General features: G+C 42.6%; 1 protein-coding gene across 6 annotated transcripts in view; it reads right to left on the bottom strand.

Annotated features, from left to right (window-relative positions):
• Window positions 1-19446, bottom strand: part of BACH2 (BTB domain and CNC homolog 2) — a 258650-nt gene that overhangs the window by 12294 nt on the left and 226910 nt on the right. For all 6 annotated transcript variants that reach the window (XM_050949246.1, XM_050949247.1, XM_050949250.1 and 3 more), the window contains one exon: window positions 8953-10497. In XM_050949246.1, coding sequence (XP_050805203.1) covers window positions 8953-10497 — 1545 coding nt within the window. The remainder of the gene's footprint in view (window positions 1-8952; window positions 10498-19446) is intronic.

Here is a 19446-nt window from a genome sequence, read left to right as displayed (position 1 = left end):
AAAAACGTTTTCTACAAGGGGCCTTCTAGCCTATGGCGAACAAACCTAACAAGATGAAAACCAAGATGTGTGGGATAACCATGCATAACAGAGTTTTGGAAGGGGAAGTGTAAAGACTGCTCACTCTGTCTTGCCCCTTCAATATACTCTTTTCTCTTTTTTCTCCACCAGCCACAGTCCTTCTTCCACCTGGATCCTGCCAGTCACTGTATCACCCATCCACAGTCTTCTACAGAAAAGAGTTTTCACTCTGGTCTGCCCCTCCTCCCTCCCTCTGCAGCCACAGTTTTTCCACCATTCATTATGTGGATACTACTTCAGTGGGCCAATAAAGCTGATCAGCTCCTAGTCAGCACTGCAGTTGAGGACATGTGACCATCAGACTGGATACAAGGGTGATAACTCTCCGGAAATCATAGATTACTATTGCATTTATTAATAGGGACCCAGTACTGGGTTGTCTGGGCTGACTTTACATGGCAGACTGGAACTCATTAACACTCTCAAACATAGGGAGCAAATATATTTCTCCCCTCTCAAACTGCTGATCCCCTTAAAACTTTAATATTTAGCTTTTGGTCACCAGATGAGCAGAGAACTGTTCCATCTGTAACTTGACATGAAGGCTTCTAGACTCTCATTGAAGATAATTTGTCTTTAACATCCTCAATTGTACCAGCACGGCGTTTGGGAAAATTTCCTTTGAAAAGTGAATCTCTAAATCCAAGTAGGAAATTCTTAAATATAAATGATAGACATATTGAATGTGATTCCTTAGATATTAATAGTTGTTGGAAAACTCAGCCTCTTAACTCCTTCTGCCCTGGTTTATTCTTTCCAGGAAAACTGTATCTAAGTGACCTGAGTTTAGATTTTATTTTTAACTAACACAGAAGAATTTGATGCAACAAATACATAGATCTCATTACAAATGATGTTTAGAGGCAGGCTGCACCCAGATTGTTTTATAGCAGCAAAAGGATATTCAGGAATATACATTTTAAGAAAGCAAAATATCATTGGGGAGAATGCTTCTGTTCTGGATGGCCTTATTTTTTTTGCTGTTTTAAGCAAGACTGCTGGAAATTTTGTGAAGCAAAAACAGCTGTATTCTTGTCAGTGGTATTACATTCCAATAATTGACTTTAAGTACTCTCCAGAGGCTGAGAGGAATGAGTGAAGAGAAAGATTTGTATGAAATTGGCCATTACATTAAACAATATGCCAATTCCATAAAATCCCAGCTGCTCAAAGGACTCTGGTGCAGATAGTCTCTCCTCTCTGCTCCTATAACTGTACTGTATTGTAACAGGGATATTTCTGCTTGCACCTGCTATTTTATCTATCAAAGGTAATTGAAGACAAAAAGATCAGTAACCTCATCATATCCACATGACTCTTTCCAAAGGAAGAGACATACAACACAGAGGCATTCCCCTCCCACCACCACCAAATATTTTCTGAATTAACTGATTTGAGTACACGTGCTTCTGCGTGGCCCACATTCCCCAAGAGATCAAAGTCACCAAAGTCTGGGCACTGATGACACGTTGGGACCCAAATCAAGAATGACAGGTCTAAAATCCAAGTGACATTAGATATTTGATAACTCAGAATCAGAGTTCGTCAGCCAGACATACAAATTACGATCAATGGGAATACTCAAGGAGTAAGGTACTGCTCAGTGTGAGTGGGGAGGCAGAATATGGCCCCTTAGATGCTAGGGATTGATTATACTCACTCAACTATTTCATCAGCTACACTTTAAAATACAAACAAGCAACCCATGAGTAATTTCATCTTATGCTGCATGGAGACTGAGGAACTAGAGACCAGTCTGCAAAGTAATAAAGATGGCAAGGGGCAAAAATCACATTTTCAAGGTTGGAGAAAGCTCCAATTAAAAAAGTCTATAAAGAGGTAGCTGACAGCAGTGGTTACATTTTCAGAACATAACATGTGCTGCCCACTGATCTGATTGGCAGCAGAGTTGCTAAAACTAGGCATAATGATTTGAAAATGCATCCTACACCTCCAGTATTTTACATTGTTTGATGCCTTTACCAGAAGCTAATTTCCAGGGACATGGATATTACAGAGTTTCTTGAGATGTCTATATGATAAGACACTTCTTAAATGAGATTGCATTGTATTTCTATCAGCTGTTCTATTGGAATAGCCTTCTCAAATTCTCTTTTCAATCAAAGATCTGAACTGGGACGTACTGCTCACACAATCTAATTTCCCATTCCCTTGGATTGTTTATCTCGGTTCAGAGATCAATACCACCTTATGGAGTATTAATTTACTCCCACTAACCATATTTTTCATCAATACATCCCAAGGTGTTCTGGAAAAGTGGACAAGCACTATCATAATTCCTGTCTTGTACATGAGGCACAGAGAATTGACTTGCCAAGTCAATGGCAGAATCAGAAATAGAAGCCAAGCATCTTAATACCCAGCCCTGCGCTCAGTCCACTAGAGACCACAACTTGCTGCCAGGGGCATTCTGAAACCAGCTTCAATACCCCAATTTGTCTGTTTCTCCCATTAACGTCTTTCTCCTTTTGTCCTCACTACCCCGTATGCATACAGAGCTCTCTCTGAGATGATCCACCGAGCCCTTCCCATCCTCCTCATTCAACTCCTTCAGGTCCACTTCTGCTGCAGTATCTACACACAGCCAACAAAGACAGCTAGTTAGTCATTTAAAACAATAACAAAAATCCCAACCTCACATCCTCTTTACTACACCATGCTATGCATTTGTCCTCACTGAGTAACAGAATGATTTTGTGCTATCACTGTCTTCTCTCCTCCACCCTCTCCCTGCTGTCTTGTTCCCCCTTGTAAATGTGACATCTAATATAGGGCAAGATTGTGACGTGGCCATGCAGGGGCATAAGACCTCACTTACTCCTGTGTGACTGCTTTAGGACCTGGACCTTGGATCTGGGTCTAGTCCAATGCTCTGGATATCCCACCCCCCAGGAAGCAAAGGGGCAAGAGGAGGAGGAACATTGCCTCCACTGCAACCCACCCCTGCTCCCATCACAGACGTAGGAAGGAAGATGCACACTTTCAAAACTATTTCACTGCCACAAAAGGTGACTCCAAGTCATGATGCCTCCCGGGCCTGATCAGCTTCACACCACCCTTTATTTAGAGCCAACAACCCCTTCCAATCTCCTCCATGTAATGCTTATGGCTTGCTGTTTTGGGAGGCACCAGTCGCGAACTGAGTGAGTGACGAACAGAAGAGAAGTGAACAGAGGGAGTTTGCCTGGGAGTTTGTCTGTGGGAAGTTCCCACAGAGTTTTTTGCCTTTCAGGTTTCTGTGAGCAGTAAATACAACATCTGAAGAGGCTCTTAGAAGGAAAACAATATGGATAGTGAGTGATCAGCTGTTGTGACCTGCACAGGATATGCCTTGTTTGTCTTTCTCCCAGATGACAGAAGTGAATTTGTCTGTATGAAGTGCAAGCTGGTCTCCATATTGGAAGAGAAAGTTAGAAGACTAGAGACCCAAGTATCAACCATGCATTGTATCAGAGAAAATGAAGACTTTCTGGATAGAAGTCAGCGTTTGGTACTGCAGGCACAGCATGCTCAAGAATCAGAGAGGGCAGTGCAGAACAGGGAGGAAAATTGGCAGCATGTGACCTCCAGAAAAAGAAATAGGAGAACCCATGTACCCCCAATGCAGATAAAGATAAGAAACCCTTTTCAGGCTCTCTGCACAGGTACAACGGCGGAGAATGGCTTGGAAGAGGAGAAGACAGGTAGTGTTGGTCAGGGACTCCCTCCTAAGGGGAACAGAGTCATCCATCTGCTGTCCAGACTGGGAAACTCGAGAAGTGTGCTGCTTGCCTGCAGCTAGAATTCAGGATGTGACAGAGTCTGCTGAAACTGATCAAGTCCTCGGATTGCTACCCCTTCCTACATCTCCACATAGGCATCAACGATATTGCCAAGAACGACCTTGAGTGGGTCACTGCAGACTACGTGGATCTGGGAAGAAGGATAAAGGAGTTTGAGGGGCAAGTTGTGTTCTCATCCATCCTCCTTGTTGAAGGAAAAGGCCCAGATAGGTACCATTGAATTGTGGAAGCAAATGCGTGGTTGCGCAGGTGGCGTCAGAGAGAGGGCTTTGGATTCTTTGACCATGGGATGTTGTTCTAGGAAGAAGGATTGCTGGGAAGAGATGGGACCCACCTAACAAAGAGAGGGAAGAGCATCTTCGCAGGCAGGCTTGCTAACATAGTGAGGAGGGTTCTAAACAAGGTTCATCAGCGTATGGAGACCTAAGCCCTGAGGTAAGTGGGGAAGTGGGATACTGGGAGGAAACACAAAAGAGGAAGATGCAACAGAGGAGGCCTCCTGATTCATATTGAGAAAGTAGGGCTATTGGCTACTTATCTTAGATGCCTGTACATGAACGCAAGAAGCCTGGAAAACAAGCAGGAAAAATTGGAAGTCCTGGCATAGTCAAGGAACTATGTGATTGGAATAACAGATATTTGGTGCGGTAACTCACATGACTGGAGCACTGCCATGGATGGGTATAAACTGTTCAGGAAGGATAGGCGGGGGAGAAAGCTGGAGGAGTTGCACTGTATGTAAGAGAGAAGTATGATTGCTCAGAACTCCAGTATGGACTGGAGAAAAGCCTGTTGAGAGTCTTTGGGTTAAGTTTAGAGGTGAGAGCAACAAGGGTTATGTCATGGTGGGCATCTGCTATAGATTACCAGACCAGCAGGATGAGGTAGACAAGGCTTTCTTTGGACAATTGACATAAGTTTCTAGATCACAGGCTCTGGTTCTCATCAGGGATTTCAATCACTCTGACATCAGCTGGGAGAGCAATACAGCAGTGCAGAGACAATCCAGCAAGTTTTTGGAGAGTGTTGGGGACAACTTCCTGGAGTAAGTGCTGGAGGATTCAACTAGGGGCCATGTTCCTCTTGACCTATTGCTCACAAACAGGGAAGAATTGATAGAGGAAGTAGAAGTGGGTGGCAACCTGGGCAGCAGTGACCATGAGATGGTCGAGATGAGGATCCTGACAAAAGGAAGAAAGGAGATTAGCAGAATATGGACTCTGGACTTCAGAAAAGCAGACTCTGACTCCCTCAGGGAACCGATGGGCAGGATCCCCTGGGAGGCTACTATAGTGGGGAAAGGAGTCCAGGAGAGCTGTCTTTATTTTAAAGAAGCCTTATGGAGGGTGCAGGAACAAATCACCCCAATGTGCAGAAAGAATAGTAAATATGTCAGGCAACCAGCTGGTTTAACTGAGAAATCTTTGGTGGGCTTAAACACAAAAAAGAAGTTTACAAGAAGTGGAAACTTGGACAGATGACTAGGGAGGAATATAAAAATATTGTTTGAGTATGCAGGAGTGAAATCAGGCAGGCCAAAGCACAATTAGAGTTGCAGCTAGCAAGGGATGTGAAGGGTAACAAGAAGGGTTTCTACAGGTTTGTTAGCAAAAAAAGGTCAGGGAAAGTGTGGGACCCTTACTGAATGGGGGAGGCAACCTAGTGACAGATGATGTGAAAAAAGCTGAGGTACTCAATCCTTTGTTTGCCTCCGTCTTCACAGACAAGGTCAGTTCCCAGACTGCTGCACTGGGCAGCACGGTATGGGGAGGAGGTGAGCAGCACTCAGTGCTGAAAGAACAGGTTAAAGACTATTTAGAAAAGCTGGACATGCACAAGTCAATGGGGCTGGATCTAATGCATCCGAGGGTGATGAGGGAGTTGGCTGATGTGATTGCAGAGCCATTGGCCATTATTTCTGAAAACTTGTGGCAACCAGGGGGAGGTCCCGGATGATTGTAAAAAGGTAAATATAGTGCCCATCTTTTGAAAAGGGAAGGAGGAGAATCCGGGAACTATAGACCAGTCAGTTTCACTTCAGTCCCTGGGAAAATCATGGAGCAGGTCATCAAGGAATCCATTCTGAAGCACTTGGAGGAGAGGAAGGTGATCAGGAACAGTCAACATGCCTGACCAACCTGATTGCCTTCTATGATGAGATAACTGGCTCAGTGGATATGGGAAAAGCAGTGGACGTGATATACCTTGACGTTAGCAAAGACTTTTGATCCGGTCTCCCACAGTATTCTTGCCAGCAAGTTAAAGAAGTATGGATTGGATGAATGGACAATAAGGTGGACAGAAAGCTGACTAGATCGTTGGGCTCAACAGGCAGTGATCAATGGCTCAATGTCTAGTTGGCAGCTGGTATCAAGCAGAGTGCCCCAGGGGTCGGTTTTGTTCAACATCTTCATTAATGATCTGGATGATAGGATGGATTGCACCTTCATCAAATTTGTGGATGACACTAAGCTGGGGGGAGAGGTAGATACACTGGATGGTAGGGATAGGGTCCAGAGTAACCTAGACAAATTGGAGGAATGGGTCAAAAGAAATCTGATGAGGTTCAACAAGGACAAGTGCAGAGTCCTACACTTAAGGATGGAAGAATCCCATGCACTGCTACAGGCTGGGGACGACTGGCTACGCAGTAGTTCTGCAGAAAAGGACCTGGGGATTACAGTGGATGAAAATCTGGATATGAGTCAATAGTGTGCCCTTGTTGCCAAGAAGGCTAACAGCATATTGGGCTGCATTAGTAGGAGCACTGCCAGCAGATCGAGGGAAGTGATTATTCCCCTCTATTCGGCACTGGTGAGGCCACACATGGAGTACTGTGTCTTGTTTTGGGTCCCCCACTACAAAAAGGATGTGGACAAATTGGAGAGAGTCCAGTGGAGGGCAACAAAAATGAATAGGGGCCTGGGGCACATGACTTATGAGGAGAAGCTGAGGGAAATAGGCTTATTTAGTTTGCAGAAGAGAAGAGTGAGGGGAGATTTGATAGCAGCATTCAACTACCTGAAAAGGGGTTTCAAAGAGGATGGAGCTCGGCTGTTCTCATTGGTGGCAGGTGACAGAACAGGAAGCAATGGTCTCAAGTTGCAGTGGGGGAGGTCTAGGTTGGATATTAGGAAACACTATTCACTAGGAGGGTGGTGAAGCACTGGAACGGGTTACCTAGGCAGGTGGTGAAATCTCCATACTTAAGAGGTTTTTAAGGTTCGGCTTGATAAAGCCCTGGCTGGGATGATTTAGTTGGGGTTCATCCTACTTTGAGCAGGGGGTTGGACTAGATGACTAACTGAGGTCCTTTCCAACCCTGATATTCTATGAACCACACCTCAGGAAGAAGGCAGGAATAACAATACATAGCAGCAACTGGTTGAAGTTTTGAAAAAGTAAACGACTTTCTACAAGTGGGGCTTAAAATAAAATAACGGGTTTTTTTGTGTCCCTCCCTTTCTCCTTTCACCCTTATAGGCCTGACTCCAGTCAGTTCTATCCTAGGCTCTCACAACATATGCTAACACAGGCAATGAACTTACTTGCTTTCCACGCTAGAGCAGCAGCTCTCAAGGCAACATTTTATTGTTCTGACCCAGGACACAAGATATGCAGTTCCCTACAGAAATTACACAAGTACACTCACCTCAATTCCCTACTGGAATTCTGTACAAACACCCATTCTCTTTTCAGCTCTCAAGCTATGCACTGCACCTTCATTCTGCCAAGCTCATACATTTACACTGAAACACTCACTCCTAGTTAGTGAGGTGCCACCACAGCATTTATACCTGGCCTTTTTGCCTTTGTAAATGACCCTATTTCTCTCTCACTGATGGAAGAACATTTGTCAGTGCTGCATGGAAACTCACAGCTTCTTTCTCGGTCCCATACACTTTCCTTGCTTCTCTCAATTGTTCCTATAAATTCATGGATAACAATCCTCGATGTTTTATGCAACTGTCTGCTAGAGTTCTTCAGTAATGAGGAAAGTGTGGTCCTAGGCAGGAAGTACAATCCAAATAATCAATTTGATGAGAGGCAAAGCCCACTGGTTGCAAATAAAGACAACACACAGGGAGGCTGCACTGTTAGAGCAGTGGTGGGCAACTGTGGCCTGCGGGGCATGAGACATTTTGCTGACATTGACCATCTGCAGGCACTGCCCCCTGCAACTCCCAGTGGCCGCAGTTCGCCATTCCCAACCAATGGGAGCTGCGGGAAGGGCGGCCAGGACATCCCTGTGGACCCGCTGCTTCCGACAGCTCCCATTGGCCGGCAGCAGCAAATTGTGACCACAGGGAACTGCAGAGGGCCATGCCTGCGGACAGTCAATGTTAGCAAAAGGTCTCGTGGCCCACAATTAGATAACCCTGATGGGCTGCATGCAGCTCGCAAGCCGCAGGTTGCCCACCACTGGTTTAGAGGATAAGCCATGAGACTGGGAGGAAGCAAACATGGGTTCTATTCCCAGCTCTGTCACTGATCAGCTGTGTGACTTTAGGTTAGTTATTTCACCTCTTTGTTGCACTGTTTCCCCTCCCACCCTTAGTCTGTCTCATACAGATTGCAAGTGATTTGGAGCAGGGACTCTGTTTATACAGTGCCGTGTTTACCTTTACAAGGCCATAATCTTGGGCCCTGTAAGTGCTACCATAATATTACACTCTATAAACCAAGCTGGAGGAAACAGTACAGTTTAAGAGTGAAAATATACTTTAATTCCTTACCATAGATGTATTTTTGGCTAGGTGCGAGAAGGAAAAAGAGAGGTGGCAGCATTTCTATGAACATAAATTTACTCTCATCATTCAGCTGCTTGCTGCTGCTTGTTTAATATTAAAATTTCAGTACGTGCCAAGTCTCTAGGAGCTCAACACAGCTATTCATGATCTCTCCTCTGTTAACCATGCAGATTCAGCTGATGAGGAGATGAATACATACCCTTTGCCTCTGTAAATTAGAAAGTGCTGGGCAAATGCCAAAAGTTATTTCAGAGAATAAAGGACTAATTCAATGGGTCACAATGACTGTTATATGTGTACTTATCTTAATTCCCTACCTCATGTCCTCTGTCTTGCACAGGACATGATTCACTGTCTGCTTCTGAGAACGACCCAGACTCATCACTGGAGTTTGTTCCATAGGATGGCTCACATTTAATCTGGGGTCTGACTTGGTTGTACATTCCATCTCCCATCATGCCTGGCTCCTGATGTTCAGAGGCCAGGAATCGAGCTCCTTGGGAACAGGGGGAAGATGAAAACTCACACAGAGGGAGGCTACAGGGAGAACCAACACTGCCATCCTCTGCATATGAGTAGGAGGAACATGAGCTAGAGGTCCTGGTTCTGGTTTCCAGAGGAGGAGAGCGAGGGCAAACTTTAATTGGCACCGGGCAGCTGGTGTTAGGTCGCATCCTTCCTGGCAAGTGATCAGCTGTCAGTCCACTGTGGGAATAGGTCTGTGAACTAGGAAGGGATTGGCTGCCTCCAGCCCACAGACCCTTTGGCACAGTCTCAGTGAGGTCTTTGTCCAAGCTGCTCACACCAGAATATGAATGCACTGAAGTGTTTACTTGGTCACAAGCATTTGAAGAGAATATAACACTCCTCCTGTCCAGTTCACCTTCCTGTTTACAGAGTGCTTCAAAACCAGGCCCTCTGAGTGGCGATCCCATTGTGAAGTTGGAAGTATCCTTCTGAATGGCATGGGACTGTCCATAATTCCCTGTGAAAGGGCTGTAGTCAGTTTTCTGGTCACCCTGAGTTGTCCCTTTGTCAAAAGGGCATGCTGGACTCCTGGCAAAGTGCTGTTGGGAAGTACTGGGGAAGCCAACCAAATCTACGCTTTTTGTTCTGTTGAAGAAAGACCTTAAGCAGGAAGGAGAGGACACACTTTTAGACCTGTCAATACAGGTGGGACTTGGCTGTTTCCTGTCCATTTCGACATCCCCTTCTTTATCCCTAATGTCAGGTTCATCTCCAGACAGGCAAAGCGTGATGCTTTCTTCATCGTTTTCCTCATTCTGAGGCTCGCTTTTTATCTGCCCCACAGCAAGTCCTGATTTGAGGCCATTTCCAGAATTCTCTTCGCTGAATGTGCTTGCAAAACCTGAGGTACTGATGTGTGATGTGTTGTGGACATTCTTGGTACAAGCAAGCTGGTATTTCTTGTATCTTGGGTACCGTGTTACTGCATCTTTGTCCAAACTGTCCTTGCTATCTCTCAGCATGTCAGAGTCAGGCAGCATCCCTTCTTCCTTGTCTGCTCCAGAACTAGTGGATTCAAAGTTAAAGGGTTCCTGATACATTCTTTCCCTTGGGCAGGATATCTTTGAAGTCTCTGATTCCATAGTTTCCTCCTCTTCTCCATCAGAGTTCTCTTCATCGTGCATTCTCTGGCAGGTGGTATCCTTTTTGCACAGGAACAGGCCATCTTCACTGTTCAGCAGCTGAGTCTGAAGGAAGCTGAAGCAGGAGTCCTCCAGGTTGTGCATGCGCAGGAATTCAGCACAGTGGATGACCTCCTGGATGTTTTCTCTGCTGAGTAACAGCTTAGCAGTGTAGGCAAACTGCAACAATGGACCAAATCCTCTGACAGTGACCTGCAAAAAACAACAACAGGGAAATTGACATCATTACCATCAGTACAGCTACTGTCCCAAGCTTTTCAAGTGTAGTTAGATAACCTGACAGCTCTAATGTCCATAAATAAATACTGTAAAGTACCAGTTAATCTTTTATCAGGTCAGCCATTATTCTACTTCCAATAATTAATGCTGTCTGCTCTGTGCTGCTTTTATAGCTCGTATTACAGGCTGAACTAAACATTACTTAGACTGAGTGACTTAAAGAGCTATGAACAGGGCATTTAAAAGATGTAAAAATATACATTAGCATACACATTGTTAATCTGTCAATGAATGAATTCATAGTTCTCTGTTAACATGATGCATTGCAACAAGAAGATACAAATGAAAGTATGATTCTTCTAACCCTGGTGCATTTAATTTGAACAGTGTTTTGGGAGGCAAACATGTATGCTATGTGTTATATTTAAATGTTATATGAAAATTCAGATAAGAACTTTTCCCCCAAGGCAACCAGGCTAATGTTTCCTCAAATCTATGCTAGCCACCATTTATCTAGTTGCTATTTCACAAATAATGGATGATTTTGAATTTGTACTGCACATGGGTTCTCCCCAATCAGAGGAACTGCATTATTTCTGGTTTCAGTGAATATGAATTACAGCATGCAGGGAACAGGTTCACATTCATATTCAACTGCTATAAGTCACACAGAGCCCTAGTCTGGCACATAATTCTATTCTGTTTTTCTTTGTGAATGAATTATAGTTATTTCCTGGATCATATTATGCATATACATCACACACATATTATATATAAGGAATACATACCCTCACATGTGTACATGCACACTTCCTCCCCGCCCCCAGATATGTTGTAGTGATATCCATACACAGAGCCATGTGATAAATTGCATATATCATGCACTTTTGACTACTGTATCCCACCTGCATCCTGCCCATTAATCCATTGCAATCGACTCCAACTAAAGGTTTTTCCCATCTGTCCTCCCCCACAAGTTATTCTGGACTGAAGCGCAGCACAAGCACTACTCGTTCCCAGAGCAGCAAGAGGTTTAAGATGTGATATGTCCTGACTAATCCAGGACTACAAATGGAAGCATTCTAATGGAAAAGGGAAATTTCTAGCCTTTTCTGGTCCCCATCCTTTGTATTCGTGTCAAATTTTCACCGATAGACCAGTACAAAGATGTTGCTCACAATCAAGGAACAAGATTTCTAAGACAGGAAGGACTGTCCAGTGGTTAAGGCACTAAGATGGGATTCAAAAAAACAGCGTTAAACTCCTTGCAGCACCCAAGTCTTTCTGTATGACACTGGGCAGATCACTTAGCCTCTCTGTACCTGAGGTCCCCATTTGTAAAATAGGAAAGCTGGTTCCTATCACACAGGAGTGTTGTGAAGATAAATACATTAAAGATCACGAGGCACTCCAATATGATGATAGCAGGGGACAGATAAGTACCCTAAGATAGGCAGATGGCTTTCCAATGAGTTACACAGCACCTGCTTTACCCGTGCAACATTCTGATAAATCAGATTTTAAATCTGAAAAGTTAGGATAGTAATCACAGATATGTAGGGCTGGAAGGGACTTTCAGAGATTATCTAGTCACCTGAGCTGAGGCAGAACCAAGTAAACCTAGATCATCCCTGACAGGTGTTTATCTAACCTCTTCTTAAAAACCTCCAATGACAGGGATTCCACAACCTCCTTTAGTAACCTGTTCCAGTGTGTAACTATCCTTATGTTAGAAAGTTTTTCCCTATCATCTAACTTAAATCTCCCTTCCTGCAGATTAAGCCCCTTTCTTCTTGTCCGACCTTCAGCGGACATGGAGAACAGTTGATCACCATCTTCTTTGTAACAGCCCTTAATATAACCGAAGACTTACTGCAGGGTTCTCACACAAGGGTCGCTGCTTGTGTAGAGAAAGTCCCTGGCGGGCCGGGCTGGTGTGTTTACCCGCCCCGTCCGTGGGTCCGGCTGATTGCAGCTCCCACTGGCTGTGGATCACTGCTCCGGGCCAATGGGAGCTGCTGGTGCAGCGATCCACAGCCAGCGGGAGCCACGATTGGCTGGACCCGCCGATGGGGCAGGTAAACGCACCAGCCCAGCCCACCAGGGGTTTTCCCTACACAAGCGGAAACCCCTGTTTGAGAAACCCTGACTTACTGGGTCCTCTCTCAGTCTTCTTTTCTCAAGACTAAACATGACCAGCTTTTTTTTAAACTTTTCCTCACAGGTCAGGTTTTCTAAACCTTTCATCATTTCTGTTGTTCTCCTTTGGACTCTCTCCAATTTGTCCACATCTTTCCTAAAGTGTGGCACGCAAAATTGGACACAGTACTCCAGCTGAAGCCTGTTAATACACCCCAGAATATTATTAGCCTTTTTCACAACTGCATCATATTGCTGACTCGTTTCAATTTATATGATCCCCTAATGCCCCCAGATCCACTATAGCCCCCAGATCCTTTTCAATGGCACTACCACAAAGCCAGTTATTCTCCATTTTGTAGTTATACATTTGAATTTGCCTTTCTAAGTGAAGTACTTTGCACTTGTCTTTATTATATTAATCTTATTGAATTCAGACCAATTCTCCAATTTGTCAAGATCCTTTCGAATTCTAATCCTGTCTTCCAAAAGCGCTTGCAACCCTTCCCAGCTTCCACAAACGTTATGAGAATACTCTCCATTACTGAAGTCATTAATAAAATAAAATATTGACTAGTACTGGACCCAGGATAGACCCCAGCGGAACCCAATTTGACTGCAAACTACTGATAACTACTTTTTGAGTCATGTATCAGAGGGGTAGCCGTGTTAGTCCAGATCTGTAAAAGCAGCAAAGAATCCTGTGGCACCTTATAGACTAACAGAGGTTTTGGAGCATGAGCTTTCGTAGGTGAATACCTACTTCGTCAGATGCATGCATCTGACGAAGTAGGTATTCACCTACGAAAGCTCATGCTCCAAAACCTCTGTTAGTCTATAAGGTGCAGCAGGATTCTTTGCTGCTTTTACTTTTTGAGTAAGATCTTTCAACCAGTTGTGCACTTACTTTAATTCATCTAGACCACATTTCCCTAGTTTGCTTATAAGAATGTCATGTGTGGCTGTGTCAAAAGCCTTACTAAAATCAAGATGTATCATGTCTACTGCTTCCCCCCATGGGAATAATTATGTATGTTTGGAATAGACTCACTCATAATGCTAAAACCATGAGTGAGTCATGCAGGTCATTCCAAAGAAGTGCTTATAAATCCTTTGCCACACAACACCATCAGGTACTTTGTATGGGCCATATATTTTTGAGAAAAAATGAGAGAGAAAATTTTTAAAAGAAACTATTGTATAGCCAGGCTGTCAAGAGCTCTACCATGGAGCCTTGGAAGGAGAGGAAAACAACAATCTTTTCAGACACTTCTTAAAATCGTCCTCAATAGATTTTCTATACACAACAGTACTGCAATAAATGCTATTTTAGAAAACTTCTAACTTGACTGCTTGTATCTTACACAATTCTTGCAACAAAGCCTATACATTCCCCTTTTACAATAAGCCTCTAGTGGAAAATTGCCTAGATTTAGGAGTTGGCTATTGAACTGATCTTTGCTCTGTCAGTGTTACATTTTTTTTCTGTTAGACTGTCAGTTCACTGAAAGTGTATCTGCATTTTATCTACACTCAGTTTGATTAGCAAAATTGCTTGGAAACTTTAAACATAAGAACAGATATACAGGGTCAGACCAAAGGTCCATCTAGTCCAGTATCCTGTTTTCCAACAGTGGACAATGGCAGGTGCTCCAGAGAGAACGAACAGAACAGGCAATCACCAAGTGATCACCATCCCATTGCCCACTCCCACCCTCGGCAAACAGAGGCTAGGGATGCCATCCCTGCCCATCCTGACTAATAGCCATTGATGGACCTATCCTCCATGAATTTATCTAGTTCTTTTTTGAACCCTGCTATAGTCTTGGCCTTCACAACTGGTACAGAGTTCCACCAGTTGACTGTGTGTTGTGGGAAGAAATAATTTCCTTTGTTTGTTTTAAACCTGCTGCCTATTAATTTCATTTGGGGACCCCTAGTTCTTTTGTTATGAGAAGGAGTAAATAACACTTCCTTATTTACTTTCTCCACACCAGTCATGATTTTATAGACCTCAATCATATTCCCCCTTAGCCATCTCTTTTCCAAGCTGAAAAGTCCCAGTCTTATTACTCTCTCCTCTTAAGGAAACTGTCCCATACTCCTAATCATTTTTGTTGCCCTTTTCTGTTCCTTTTCCAATTCCAATACATCTTTTTTGAGATGGGTGACCACATCTGCATGCAATATTCAAGATGTGGGTGTACCATGGATTTACAGAGAGGTAATATATTCTTTTATTATCTATCCCTGTCTTAATAATTCCCAACATTCTGTTTGCTTTTTTGACTGCCGCTGTACATTTAGTGGACGTTTTCAGAGAACTATCCACAATGGCTTCAAGATCTCTTTCTTGATGGGTAGCAGCTAATTTAGAACCCATCATTTTATATACACAGTTGGGATTATGTTTTCCTATGTGCATTACTTTGCATTTATCCACATTGAATTTCATCTGCCATTTTGTTGCCCAGTCACCCAGTTTTATGAGATCCCTTTGTAGCTCTTTGCAGTCTGCTTTGGACTTAACTATCTTGAGTAATTTTGCATCATCTGCAAATTTTGCCACCTCACTGTTTACCCCTTTTTCCAAATCATTTATGAATATGTTAAACAGTACCTGTCCCAGTACTGAGCTGTGGGGGACACCACTATTTACCTCTCTCTATTCTGAATACTGACCATTTATTCCCACCCTTTGTTTCCTATCTTTTAATCAGTTACCGAACCACGAGAGAACCTTCCCTCTTATTCCATGACAGCTTACTTAGCTTAAGAGCCTTTGGTGAGGGACCTTGTCAAAGGTTTTCTAAAAAATCTAAGTACACTATATCCACTGGATCCCCCTTGTCCATATGCTTGTTGACACCCTCAAAGAATTCTAGTAGATTGGTGAGGCATGACTTCCCTTTACAAAAAACATGTTGACTCTTCCCAACAAATTATGTTCATCTATGTGTCTGACAGTTATGTTCTTTACTATAGTTTCCACAAATTTGCCTTGTACTGAAGTTAGCATTACTGGCTTGTAATTGCTGGTATAACCTCTGGAGCCTTTTTTAAAAATTGGCATGACATTAGCTATCCTCCAGTCATCTGGTACAGAAGATGATTTAAATGTGCCACTCGGAAGCCAATTTTTTCTTGATAAGATCTTCAATACATGGGTTTTTGTATCACTGCATAGCTTGTAAAAATCAGCTACAACATGCGACTGTAAGAGCAGTAGATTATAATGTATTTGAGATCAGAAGAGACTCCATGGAATAAAAAGGTTCTCATGGTAGTTATCTAACATAACCACTAGCGGGAAATGACTGCAAAACAAACTGAAGCACTCAATGGCTCTGTCTACTATGTTTTCACCTGTGCTGTTTGCTATACTGTAGATAGTCTAAAGAACCTTGTAACTGACTTGAAACATTGCACAAGAAAGCTATCTTCCAGGCTGACTTGGTCTTTCACTCCTAAAAACCCTAGATGATAAATACAGTATTCAGGACATCTGTTTTATGCCAGCATCTGTTTTTATGCCAGAATGTCAGCAGCAGAGTTCTTGCCACACTAAAGAGGAAATATGGAAGACACTTAGCTGTATGAGAACTTCGGCTTTCATTTAAATGAAATGAAGATGTGTAGAAAAAACTTTGAATGAAGGGCAGATGAGACGGTCAGGCAAAAATTTTGTAACTATCACTGTCCTAATTCATTTACAGACACACAGAAGTAAAGTTACCATTAACGCACCAGAATGATCAAACTTTCAGCTCCAATAGACACCCTCAGGGAGGAGTCTCTGAAATGTTTCAATTCAGAGCAAATGTTTTAAACTATATAAAACAATAACTTTGATAATAAATGCATGCAAACACTTGCTAGTAAGTGTTAAAACTAGCAGAATCTCAGTAGCCTGAAGCTGTCCAAATAATGATTTGGCCACTATTGTGGGTCCACCCTTTTACTGCTGTTGGAACTGCTTACATTTAATTCACTGTGACAAGAAAGCAGATATTCAGGCACTGGAGTATGGTTATACATACTACACATTTTGAAAAGGATGATTTAAAAGCTGCATATATTACAGCTACCCACGTACTTCCATATCTATGGATTGGGTTTTTACAGCAGGAATGGTCCTTTTAAATGATCACACTAAAGATAAGTCACAGTACAACAATTTGTGAATCCAAGGTCACGTTTTACTAATGGAATTGGGGTTTATTAACCCAGAATAATGCTCCCCATTTATATTTTAGATAAACATTGGGTAGATGGACACAATGCTACTCACAGACCACCACTACAACCAAACTTTATTTTGTATATTGCAAATAAGATATCCAATTCCAGGATCTATTTGCTGCCAAATTTAAGAGGTGTTTTCAATAAAAATAAGTGTTCAACAAAACAGCTGTTTGTGGGAACATGTATGGAGCATCCTCTCCAAACTGATATGCCAGGCCACTACACCACTAGCCTCTCATCGTACACAGCTCTTCTGACTACCCACTTCTACCAAATTAACCACAACCATTGCTAGATAGTGTAGTTAAAAGTTTGTGTGTACAAAACCCCAACCTAGGAAACAAACAATGTGTGTGTGCCGACTCCCTGACTGTACGCTGCATCCCTTTCTTTTACCCTTCACCCCTTTGCTGTCTTTTTGATTGTAAGCTGGGCTTTGTCCTCATATATATTTGAAATGTGCCTAGCACACTGTAGACTCTACCACAACCTAAGTAATGAAGAACTTTGTTTTTCCTGTGTAACCCCCTGGTCTGTGGGCATTAAACATCTCACTCTGTGCCCCAGCCACATTGGATACCAGACTGTCACAGCCCCACCCACAGAGACTGGCTCTTTGGCTCAAGTTACTCCCGTTTTTAGCTCAGGAGGTCCCTAGTTCAGCTCCCGTGTTGGCCATCATGGCAGCTGTCATGCTTGCTCCCAATGACTGAAATTGAAAATGGAACTCTAAGTCAATTTTGTCTTATGGAGCAACATGAGGCTAGTGATGGAATGGAGGAATGTGATGCTGCTCATCAGGAGCACTCTTGAAACTGTGTATAGTGGGGAGACGATTATTAAGAGATTCTGAGATTATAAAGCTGTAAGGGTCCACTGTGATCATCTAGTCTTACCTTCTGCATAACACAGGCCATAGGACCTTCACTAAATTAATTCCTGTCTGAACTACAGCATATCTTTTAGAAATAGATTGGCAAATTAGCATTAGAAAATACTACATTTATTGACAAGACCATAAATTTATAGACTTGCAGAAACTAAGGATGCAAAACCCATTTAGATTATTCTGTCTCTCCCTTTGTTACCCAGAGACCAATGAGTGTTTTGTGCTATCTACTTTTAATTGGCTTAAGTGACGGGACTTCCACTACTTCCTTTGGGAGACTGTTACTAGAACCTATTTAAAACTTCACTGCTAGGAAATTTTGCTTCCCTTATTTTCAATCACACAATTTTTTGTTTTATCTCCTTGGAATACTCTAAACAGTTCCTCTCCCTCCTGGGCATTTAGACTTTTCAAATACTTGCAGAATTACCATATTCCCTACCTCCCACTTGGTATTAAATCCTCAATAAACCCAAAATTAGATAATCTAGGGGAAATATTTGGAAAATAATGGTACTCTCGGACATTTGGGGGCCAGAATGGGAAGCAGATTAGGCCTGAGCTGGCAATGCAAAAATGTTAGCAAAAAAGACCAACCCCGTTGTGGTCGCAAACGCAAAGGGATGGAGGTATCGTTCTTGCATAGAAATGTCCAGAACTGTTTGCAGTATTCTAGGAGTAGGAAGATTGTAGCCAGTCTCTAAATGTATTCGTGACATTTCACTGGAAATGCTCCATAGCGTTCAGGCCAGTTCAGTACTAGCAAAATGTCAATAAATAGGAGCTGAATTCAAAGAAGAATGAGATAAGTGATTAAGGGGCTGGGAGAGACTGACTTATGAGGAAATAGTGAAAGAACTAAATATGTAAAAATTGGCTAAAGTGGAATGAGATTCCATATACAGTAGTCTGAAGGGTGTAAATGCTGAGGAGAGAGAGGAATTGTTTAAGATATTAAAAGGAGGTACTGCTGGGCGCAAATGGGATAAAACCGAAAAAGGGAAACTTAGGCACAATTTTTATACTCAACCTAGTCATTAATTGTTTTAAGAGTGCGGAATGGGTTCCCAAGCAAAGTGATGAATGCCTTCTTGCTTGAAACTTGACAAAGCAGTGAAGAATATATTGCAGAGAAAAAAAAATCTTGTCCTGGCAGGGACGGACTAGATGATTTGGTGAGTCTTTTCCAGTTCTAATTTCTAGAACTGTGTGAGTGACATCATTCATAACTTATCAGAGAATAACCAAAAGCAGCTGATTCATTAGTAAAAATACCTTGGGTGTTTAAAAGAATAATTCTTTAAAAACCGGCAAGAGGCATTAATTTGCTCCACTGGATGCAAAAAGTTCTGAGGATTGTTAGCCACATAACTCTCACTGGTCAGAACTTTGCAATGCTTTGAGAACTCAGGGATAGGAATAAGAACAGCTGAAGGGCTTCATTCTGAAAGCACTTATGCAGAGAATTAACTTTACACTCTCATGTTGAAAGCTAAGTATGCACGTAAAGTGCTTGCAGGATCACAGTTTAAGTTTATAAAACTCAGAATTTGTAATCTAAGTGTATCACAAAAGTCTCTAAAAACAGGACAACTAGTTTCCCATCATCTCTATCTCCAAAAAGTGATTTAACTAATTTAAACCATTTT

This window comes from Gopherus flavomarginatus, chromosome 4 (genome assembly GCF_025201925.1).
Source record: "Gopherus flavomarginatus isolate rGopFla2 chromosome 4, rGopFla2.mat.asm, whole genome shotgun sequence".
Lineage (NCBI taxonomy): Eukaryota > Metazoa > Chordata > Testudines > Testudinidae > Gopherus > Gopherus flavomarginatus.
This window is presented reverse-complemented; position numbering and strand designations above follow the sequence as displayed.